The following is a 9,953-nucleotide window of genomic DNA, read 5'->3' as shown; positions in this document are numbered from 1 at the left end:
CAAAAGATGGAACCAGTTTACCACATCTCTCTCCCTCTCTCTCTCCATATATGGAGAGAGAGAGAGAGATTTCTCAGCTCTCATCAGCCGCTCATATACGCGATGCCATTAAGCTGCACATGTGAGAAGCTGGATGGACGGAGGATTTCAGCTCTCATATATAAGACAACCTAAAATAATCATAATAATAGAAGAAGCAGTCGACTAAGAAGTTTCGGTACGCAAACATGTGAAAGCAAGTTCTCCACAAACATGGAGTTCCCATTTCTGTGCGATTTCGAATAAATAAGCATTTCAACACACTGAAATCTTCTGGTAACTAAGAAACAAAAAACGTGTGTATGTGTGTGTGTGTGTGTGAGAGAGAGAGAGAGAGCAAAGCAGATAGCAACCACAACGGCAGTCAGCAGATAGTGACATAATAAAAAACACATTTAGATAGGTCTTCCAATCACAGAGAGCAGGGAACTGGTTCATCAGATTCACCCCCACTATTGCACAATAGAGAGAGAGATAGAGACAGAGAGCAAAGCAGCGCAGCAACCACAGCGGCAGTCAGCAGATGTTGACATAATCAATCACAAATAGCCTGCTAATTCCATCTTCCAACGATAGAAAACAGGGAATTGGTTCATCAGATTCACCCAGACTGCACAATAGCATCATTCCACCAAAATTCCAAAAGGCAAATTCATCACTCATTATTTGTCCAGAGACATGAAAAAGGTATACAGAATCATGTTCCATTTCTAGAGGTTGAGATAACACGTAAATACTACTATATGATCTTATCTAAATGGTCCATAGGCAACAACTGCCAAATCTCCTGTAACACATCGTCCATACTGAAACTTCGCAGGCCAACATGGCACGCCAGAGTTCCTGCAATCACAAATACTAATTGTATCAACGTGCAGGTGATAGGTAAAGGAAAGAATGTGAAGACAATTTTTCATACATGATACAGGAAACAAGGTAAAGAAAGAGGCAAGCTGACAAAGAAACCAGATTATGACATGAATAAGAAAAGAACAAACAGAATGTCACTGCTTTAAAAGTTATGGTATCTTGCAAGATCCTCTTTTGGGTTGGATGCCAAAGTGTAATCACCACATTATCCACAACAGGAATTCACAAAAGCACGACCAAGCCAGAGAGCAACAAAACACACACACAGTTGTGGATCTTAAAGATCAGCATTTACTGCATCTATCCAATTCTCTTCCTCAACCAAGTATATATTTTAAATTTTTTTGTGACTAAAGTTTCTCCTATAACGTTAAGGCTAAGACAATAAATATGTATGGATGCAATAAAAGCTCATACAACCGAAGGTTAGGGAGCGGTACGGCACATCATCACTGACGAACTGAAACTTCATCACGATCTCACCTAAATCCTCTCAAAACCACCGAACAAGATTTTTCGTAGTTTAGATCAAAGGTAGAAAACAAGGAAAGGTTATTTGAAGTTTTGGCCTTAAATGGTCAGAAGCACTAGTTAGTAGTTCAATTACTAAAAAATTAACTCCTGAGGGACAATACTTGCTTGGTGCATAGATGTGACCAAATCGCCTTAGTTAATCATCAGATTTAGATGGGAAACATTAAAAAGCAAGTGAAGGAACAGAAACTATTAAATCAACCGTCCAAAAAAGAAAAAAGGATGCTGGCAACTGTGCACTCGATAAACACTAGGTACAGGTGCCCAGGGTGGCAGGGTGCCTAGTCTGGGCTGGACTAGGCAGCGAATTGAGATTATCAAATATCTAAATCTAGAAAGACGTGCAATAAATTGTATAAATAAAGTTAGAAAAGGAAAAGTTGGAAGTAATCTGATGTTCTATCACATCCAAGTCTCTTTGGTTGCTTTATATTTGAAGAAAAACTTTGATGCAAAACAAAGTATCATTATTCTGTCACAAATCTTTCATTCTTTTCCTGTGTTACAATCTCTCTGTGTGTTAGAGCGGTGGAGAAGGATAAGCATGTTCCCATATTGGCTACATCTCATTGGTCAATTTTTTGCCATGTCCAGCAGAACAGGGTGCAAGAGAAATCAGACCATCCTCAAATACAAACGCTGATAAAAGAAATTGATTAGGACCAAACAGACTTGAGTGACCTTGCACTTGTTCATCTCAAGCAAAAATTAAATCTTACCTTATGAACTTCTCAAATTTGTTCCATATTGTATTTCCTTTAGAGATAGAACACCAATTTTTCTTGAACTTGTTTAGAAACTTAGAAATATCAACAGCTTGGTAAATACATAACCTTCAAATAAGAAAGAAACAAATGTGCACACCACCATGATTAGAAGGTCTCCATATGAATAAATTGAGAATGTGGTGTGGGCAGAGACTTATAATTTATAAATATAATGAATGAAACAAAAACTAGAGGCAATTAGTAGCTACAGTAGCACATGCCATAAAGAGGCTAAAGTGCATGTGCAACCCAATTTGAAGGAAGAGAAGGAGACAAGTCAGCCAATAGTAGCAAAATCTATTATTTGGTGTCCTGGACTGTGAGTCTCAAAATTTGAAATACAGTATCACATAATAATTTCATAAAAACATTCACTTTATATGATTAGAAAAAACCTCACGTAATGATGATATTATGGTTTTAAATAAAAACAAAACCAAGAAATAATTGAAGCTGATTCGAAAGGCCATACATAGTCACACATAGAAAATCTTATCTATATTCTAAGAATTTAATTTTTTATATAATGGAACTCTAAACGACCTAATATTACTCTGCATCCAGAGTTTTGATTTCAAAAAAAAAAAAGGGACTCAGAAAGTTCTTCCCAAATGTCACCCTCTCTTATGGTAAGCTCAAGAACTCATGGAATACCCAAAGCTGGGGTGCAATGGGCCATCTTCATTCTACATTCATTCTGCAGAGTCCAGCATGATTTAATGAGTAATTCGACACTTCTAATATCTTCCTCTTCTAAGCAAAAAAAAAAAAAAACCTAGCATCAAAGTTAGTTGAAAATTGAAATATTGGAAATCTAGGTTGTTGTAGGAAGTTGACTTGGCACAGAAAATTAGAACAGGCATCCAACGTGCCAGTGATTCCCCTTGACTCAGAAAGGAAAACAATCAAGGCTGCATAAGATTCACATTGCACCACATGACTTATGACAAGAAGCCCAGGCTGACTCCGTGAAAGCAGACAAAAATGAACACCATCAATAGGTTTGAAATATAATATTCCGTGTCTTCCATTTTTTGTTTCTCCATCACATCTAACTTACAGTCCTAAAAAGATGCTTCTTAAGAAGCATAGCTCTGCACCTTTCACAGCCACAGAGACATCAGGTTGAAGCTGGCATTGAGGTCAAGAAACACCATTACAAGACTTGATAGACCACTCAAAACATGCCAGGGCTCCACATAAAAAATATGCCAAAAGAAGCAAGTCTGTATAATTCTCAAAAGGCTGATATTCTGCGTGACTGCTACCATATAACATGACGGCATAAGGCGTCCATTGCCCAAGTTAGCTGAAGGGCATATAATATAAATTTTGAACTCCAATAACATAAAGCTTTTGCTTCAACATCGATTCATTGTAATAAATGATGAGAAGTGGAAAATAAAGAGGCGTGTTATTTCCCTTAGATGTTGAAACTACCAACTATTATTTGCTCCCAATCAGCAGAGACACAGACACACAAACCAAAAAATGGAAAATAAAGAGGCGTGTTATTTCCTTTATACGTTCTTAGTCTCCACAGATAATCAAATCGTCTCAGATATTAATAAGCTACTTTTTCTTATCCTGCCTACTCAGTAGATATTAAGGTGCAGTTAAATAGTATTATTCAGAAATTCAAGAATTATAGCAAACTGATTAGTAAGCCAGCGCCTTATCAAGAATAACTCAACGGCTTGTGAAGAAATGTGATACTGCAGACACACACACACACACACACCCCATCCTGAATCATCAGTGAAATTCACATGATGATGAACTCGTGCATTTATATAAGAGCTGCAAAAGAGTTATGGATGGCTAAGCTTTCCTGTAAAATGGTAGATGAAGAATTTGAAATGGTTATGGAGAAACATTTAAGCACAACTTTTGTTTAACACATAACATGTTAGTACTGGAGACATCCTGACACCAGTTTCTTCCCATTAAAACCGTGGAAAAGAACTATAATCCTAGCATATGAATCCAAAAGAAATCCAATGAAAGGTTCAAGCATCGAATTGAGAAAGGAAAGCAAACGAAAGCAATAACCATTTTACCAAAACAGCTCACCCAAACAAAGTGAAGCAAATAAAGCATCTAATTCCTATATGCTGCAAAACCAGATCCCGAAGAAGCACAAACCCATCCATAAACTACCTCACAAGAACCAGTCAGAACAACCTTAGAATGGAGCAGCCGCAAATACAACAACAATCGATAATAAATGAAAGCGTCTACCCAGACAAAGGGAAGCCGATAAAAACCCTAATTTCGCATCCTTCCAGACCAAATTTCGGAAGAAGGCCAACCTATCACTACCCGAACTTTAAAAGAATCAAGTAACAACCTTCAAACGAAGAAGCTGCGAAATAAACATTAGTTAGAAATGATGATGGAACCAGGAACCCTAATTTTTTTTCCCCTAATAGAACGAAAATGAAGCTGAAAAATAACAAGTGGAACGAAAAAGGTCAGCCACAACAACCATACAAAATATTATAATATCCAGAGAAAGAAAGAGAGACGAAAACAAACCCTAATCTTAGATCTTATCGATATCCTCATCCTCGAACTCGATATAGTCGTCGGCGCCACCCTCGTCCTCGTCGTCAAGGCCGCCGGTGATGCCCTCGTTGAGGCGGGTGTTCTCCGGAAGCTCACCGTAGGCCTTGAGGAGCCTGGCCTCGTCGGGCATGTACTTGAGAATGACGTCGGCCTTGTCGTCCTGGTAATCGCGCAGCCCGACGAGGATGATGTCCCCGGCGGCGATCCACACCTTCTTGTGCATCTTTCCCCTGATGTGGCAGAGCCGCTTGGTCCCGTCGATGCACATCGCCTCGCACCGCCCGTTCCCGAGCATCCGAAGCACCTGCGCGTATTCCTGCCCGTCCTCCTTGAACACCAGCTCTCTCTTCTCGTCGTCCGCCTCGTTCTTTCCCCTCTTCCTGTTCTTACCTCCCTTTCCCTTGTTCTTCGGCATCCTTCCCTAACCGCACAGAAACCACGACCACCACCAGTCCTCCCTTCCCTTCTTTCTGCTTCTTCCTCTCCTTCTCCGGGACTCCGCTCCCCGCCGCTTCTCCCTCTCCTCTCTGGCACTCTCTTCCTCCCTCTTTCCCTCCCTCAATTTGGAGGAAGAGATTGCGTGAAAAGCACGACGAGAGCCACGCACACTCGACTTTTTCTTGGGCCCCTTATGAGAATTTTTTATTTCTTTGGGTGCCATTTAGATATTTCGAGGAATTTTTCAGTCGGAAGGACATGCTTTTGTAATAATTTTGGGAAAAGCCTTATAGTTCTACGTTAAGCCGTGGTTATTTTCATTTAAGCCCTCATACATTTAAGCCATGGATTTTCGATAACAGATGAACTTATCATGCTTGATTTGAGTATAGGAAAGTTCTTATCAGAGGAAGTTTGACTTTTTAAAACTAAAATGGCAAGAAAACAAATTATTTCATGAATCTACTTGATTTTTAGAGTTGATTTATAAAACAGTTATGTTGTTTCATTCACTAAATGGGTTTTTAAGAGGTAATTTGATAGTAAAGACTTTTAATGACTATTGAATGAATCAGATCTAGACATTTGACAGATTCATGAAACATTACTTCTTAATCTTTGAGGTAGATTCATAGGATACTCACTGCTACCAAAAACACTACCAAAAACACTAAGATTACAAGTGTGTTGAGGTAGATTCACAATGAGAAAAAAGATTGAACTCGATCTCAACGATATGTTACCAAATATTATCTTAAAATATTTTGACTTGAATGCAAAAAAAAAAAGTTTTTATGATATCTGAATTGATTTGAAATAAAAAGAATAGTAACGGCTGTGGCATTTTAGGTACATAGCTTGAAACAGAAGTTTCTACTTGCATTTCCTAATTTCTCTGTTGGTAGATTACATTTTCAATGCTTTAGTTAAGATTTTTTTTCACTTTTTAAGTCATTAAAATTTATTGCCACTTATTAGAAAACATCCAAAAGGTGATCATTTTTAAACGTTAAAGGTAAATGGCTCAGCTGAAATTGATATTTTTCCTTGGCAAAATGGGGCTAGGCTTCTTAGAAGTATACTAGGCACATTGAGCAATTGGCTAGATGGCGTCAGTCAAGATTGTTACGCGCAAATACTTTTTAGGATTTTGTTTTCAAACAATTGGTAGCAAAAGAGAAAGATTTAACGGTTATTTGGTAGCATAAATACTCTTATTATAACTATTACATAACTTTGTTTTAAAGATTAGGTAGATAGGGCTGCACAACGAGTCGAGTCGAGCCAACTCTCACTCGGCTCGAACTCGCTCAAAAAAATTTAGCTCGTGCTCAACTAATTTATAAACAAGCCAAGTTCATGGTTACAAAAATACTTGAAAGTTTTAAGAATTCGATTCGTTTATAGTTTACTTTACTCTCAAAACGGTACTCTATATAAAAATGTCAAAACCGGCTTCACAAGTTACACGAGTTAAAACGACTTTATGTTTACACAAGTTAAATGAGTTAAATGGGTTAAACAAGTTGAATTCAAGCTCGATTTGTATAATCGAATCGATTTCAAGCTTTTGAACCGAGTCAGCCGAGTCAAGCTGGAACTGGCCAAGCTCGGGCTTGACTCGGCTTGTGTACAGGCTTATAGATAGATTCAAGTTTTTTATTAATCATTTTGTATTTACAAATGTGTTCTGTTGCCAAACCACTAATTATTTGTCTGGATTATTTGTTACAAACTACAGCAGCGGGACGAAGGCTACCTCTAGCAATATGCTCGAAGACTTGTTCGTTTAAATTAATAAAATGGCAAAATAACTATGTTTTACTACATTTGATATATATTTCTACAGAGCTTGATATGGGCACATGTCGGTATCTTTTACCTGCCGTAGAATTTGTGGCCTATATTATAGACGTGAATATTTTCCTTAAGATTAGGGGCAGGAAATTGGAAAATTACCCAGTCAAAGCGAGAGGCGTTTGACAGGTAGATCATTGCTATAAAAATATTTATATAGACTATTCAGGAATATAACATGCACAATCCTGCTAATATTATTATTATTAACATGAGAAAGCCTTAGCTGAGACTACTCAAGGGCCCGTTTGACGGGCAGAAAAAATCCTGTAAAATCGAAATTTTAAAAAATTTTAGATTTCATCAAACGCGAAATTTTTTTAATGACCGTTAAATCCGTTTTCAAAAAAATATTTCTGAAAACATGTTTCCACCGAGGAGTGGAAACATACTTCCAGGTTTTTTTCTTTTGCCTGTTAGGGCTCGTGTCTTCCTCCTGCCGCTGCCTCTCGCGTCTTGCTCTTGCTGCTGCCTCATGGTTCGCGCTGCTGCTGCTTCAATCCCCTGGTCGTCTCTCTGGCTTTCTCACTCTCTTCGGCCTTCTCTTTCTTTCTCTCTTTGTCTCGCTTTGGGGTTTCCATCGACGCTGTTCTCGGCACCCACAAACAGTTTGAAGGCGACATCGCTCTCGGACCTCCACTTTAAAAAAATATTGTTTTAAAGTAAAAGTAACAACTGAGAATTAGGGTCGGTCGGACCAATATAAACGGAATCGGCCAACTCAAAGCCGCATCAGTGGCCCATTCAATGGCTGATTCAGGATTACCACCTACCATTTTTAAATATATATATATAATAGAGAGAGAGAGAGAGAGAGAAATATTTTTGCTCATACAGAATCGAACTAAATCACCGTGAATCAGTCAATGCACTGAATTGGTAACTTGGGCAATTCGATTCCAAACACAATGCTAATAACATTGGGTTAAACACGCTGCTTTCTCTCTCCTCTCTCGTGTGATGGTGGTCGGCCAAAACAAATGGTCTGTTGCTTGTAAAGGCATGACTCAGGAGGGGAGGAAACATTTGCTTTTCTTGGCAGTGCAAATGAATCTGATTTGGGTTGAGTTTTTATTGTGTACATATTCCGTAGGACTTCTAGTTCCTATCGTGCAAGAAAGAGAAAATGCTGTTTTTGCAACAGAATGAGCAGTTATCCATATGAAAAAGCAGCATTAAACAACCAAGAGTAGAAAGCAGAGGCAAAAAACTAGCAGCGATCGACTTCTCTTCTATTTTTTTCTGCCTTCACAAATGAGATATTTTTTTTTTAACGGACCACATGTTTACCAACCTAGCCCTTCATTTGAAAACAGCTCTATGTTTTCTGCACGTCACAGCGTTGCATTACACCTTGGGAGATTGAATCTACCCGACACACATCTGCAACCATTTCCAACTTTTGGATCAGAAACAAATACATACATGAAACCTGACGCAAGCCCAAGTCATGTAGGCAATGACACTGATTACCCCTTTAGCCATGACACCAGCAGGCCCATTAAAGAACAAGGAAGCAGCCCTAGAAGTGTTTATTGAGGTGCAGAAGTGATCAAGACAGACGGATAAATCAAGCTGGCCATGAACAGAAGCAAGGTAAGAGAAGCCTAAATGGTTCCATTTTGGTTGTCGTCGCTGGGACTTGTGTCCTCATGGAGTTCATCTGGGTTGTGCTAGCATGTGACAGGCAAAATGGTACATCATGAAGACATGAAACCATCGACTGCTGGACCACATCCAGTTTCAGTGGCAGGACAGGTAAAAACAACATCTATAGGAGAATGCTGTTAGATCAACAGCAGTTGAAATCTGGGACATCAAGTTACTTTGAAATGAAAAGCAGCCAGCGTGAATAAGATATTCAAACTGGAACATTTAATAGCAGCGTTTGTAGCTTACATTTAAGCTAGTAGGGATGCCTAAATGCAATGAAAATTTCCATGAGAAACTTATCGCCAGAAAACCAAAAATAGCCGGCAGAAAATGGAACGTCGAAACGATGTGTTGAAATTGTTAATGACCTTCAAACCTCAAACCTTTAGTAGCATGACATGGACAAGGTGTGATAAGTTCTAAAAGGATGCCTAATACCTTAATATAACAGGAACTTTTGCAATATTAAGTAGCACACATCCCCTCCCACATACATACAGACCTTTCGAGCCAGCTGGGAAATCAGATCATCACAAGAATTATACTCCCGAGTTCCAGCTAAGCTGAGCAGATCATCAATAGCACAAAGCTTATAAAAATTGTATGTGCCGTTCACATTAAAGAAGTTCACTAAAAGGGTGAAAAGTACGGACTATCTGGTCACCATCCATGCTAATCTAAAACTTGCAATTCTACAACTATGTCAGGAATTCAAATTCCATACATGGACAGTCAGGCCCCAAAGCCAGATCGAAGGCATTAATGGTGAATAATGACTATTGCTCCAGTAAAATAGCTACCTCCAAATATCAGATATCATTAGCATTGAAATTTAGGATAGGTATAAGATTTCATGCACATGATAATTCACTCTCAAGACTGATCAGTATCAGAATCCAACAGAATGTTCACAAAAAGTTCGAGATTTATTTTCTCATTTGGGTGCTGGTAGAATCCTCCCAGAACATTCACCAAAGCCTACCCTGTAGCCTTCACCCTGCATCAATAAAAATTGATGTATTACTCTGAAAAGAATTCTGTGATACGTAACTCCAAAAGCTGCACTTTTGTGTTTTACACTAACATGGTTTCCACATGCAGAAAAAAGAAACATCTAATTTCAAGTAACAGTAATGGATGCAGGGCGCAAAAGAGAGGAACTACAGCAACACAGGAAAAGGAAAACTGTGCAGTGAGAAAAATGACTTACATCCAAGCTAGTACTTT

General features: G+C 38.6%; 2 protein-coding genes across 3 annotated transcripts in view; both read right to left on the bottom strand.

The window, feature by feature from the left end:
* Window positions 1–565: 565 nt before the first annotated feature.
* On the bottom strand, window positions 566–5,359 carry LOC116257772 (eukaryotic translation initiation factor 1A). Its single transcript, XM_031634748.2, has 2 exons — window positions 4,749–5,359; window positions 566–882 (listed from the first exon to the last, which is right to left on the bottom strand). Exon 1 carries the CDS (start codon window positions 5,191–5,193, stop codon window positions 4,756–4,758), a length of 438 nt encoding a protein of 145 aa, XP_031490608.1. The 5' UTR covers window positions 5,194–5,359; the 3' UTR covers window positions 566–882; window positions 4,749–4,755.
* A 4,160-nt stretch (window positions 5,360–9,519) lies between these two features.
* The window catches only part of LOC116258158 (fumarylacetoacetase), a 33,256-nt gene continuing 32,822 nt past the window's right edge, over window positions 9,520–9,953 (bottom strand). For both annotated transcript variants that reach the window (XM_031635307.2, XM_031635309.2), the window contains exon 14: window positions 9,520–9,723. In XM_031635307.2, coding sequence (XP_031491167.1) covers window positions 9,661–9,723 — 63 coding nt within the window. In that variant the 3' untranslated portion in view covers window positions 9,520–9,660. The remainder of the gene's footprint in view (window positions 9,724–9,953) is intronic.

Source organism: Nymphaea colorata, chromosome 7 (genome assembly GCF_008831285.2).
Source record: "Nymphaea colorata isolate Beijing-Zhang1983 chromosome 7, ASM883128v2, whole genome shotgun sequence".
In the NCBI taxonomy this organism is placed as follows: Eukaryota; Viridiplantae; Streptophyta; class Magnoliopsida; order Nymphaeales; family Nymphaeaceae; genus Nymphaea; species Nymphaea colorata.
This window is presented reverse-complemented; position numbering and strand designations above follow the sequence as displayed.

Coding starts and splice junctions, on each gene's coding strand:
- LOC116257772 (XM_031634748.2), bottom strand. CDS start 5,193: ATGCCGAAGAACAAGGGAAAGGGAGGTAAGAACAGGAAGAGGGGAAAG.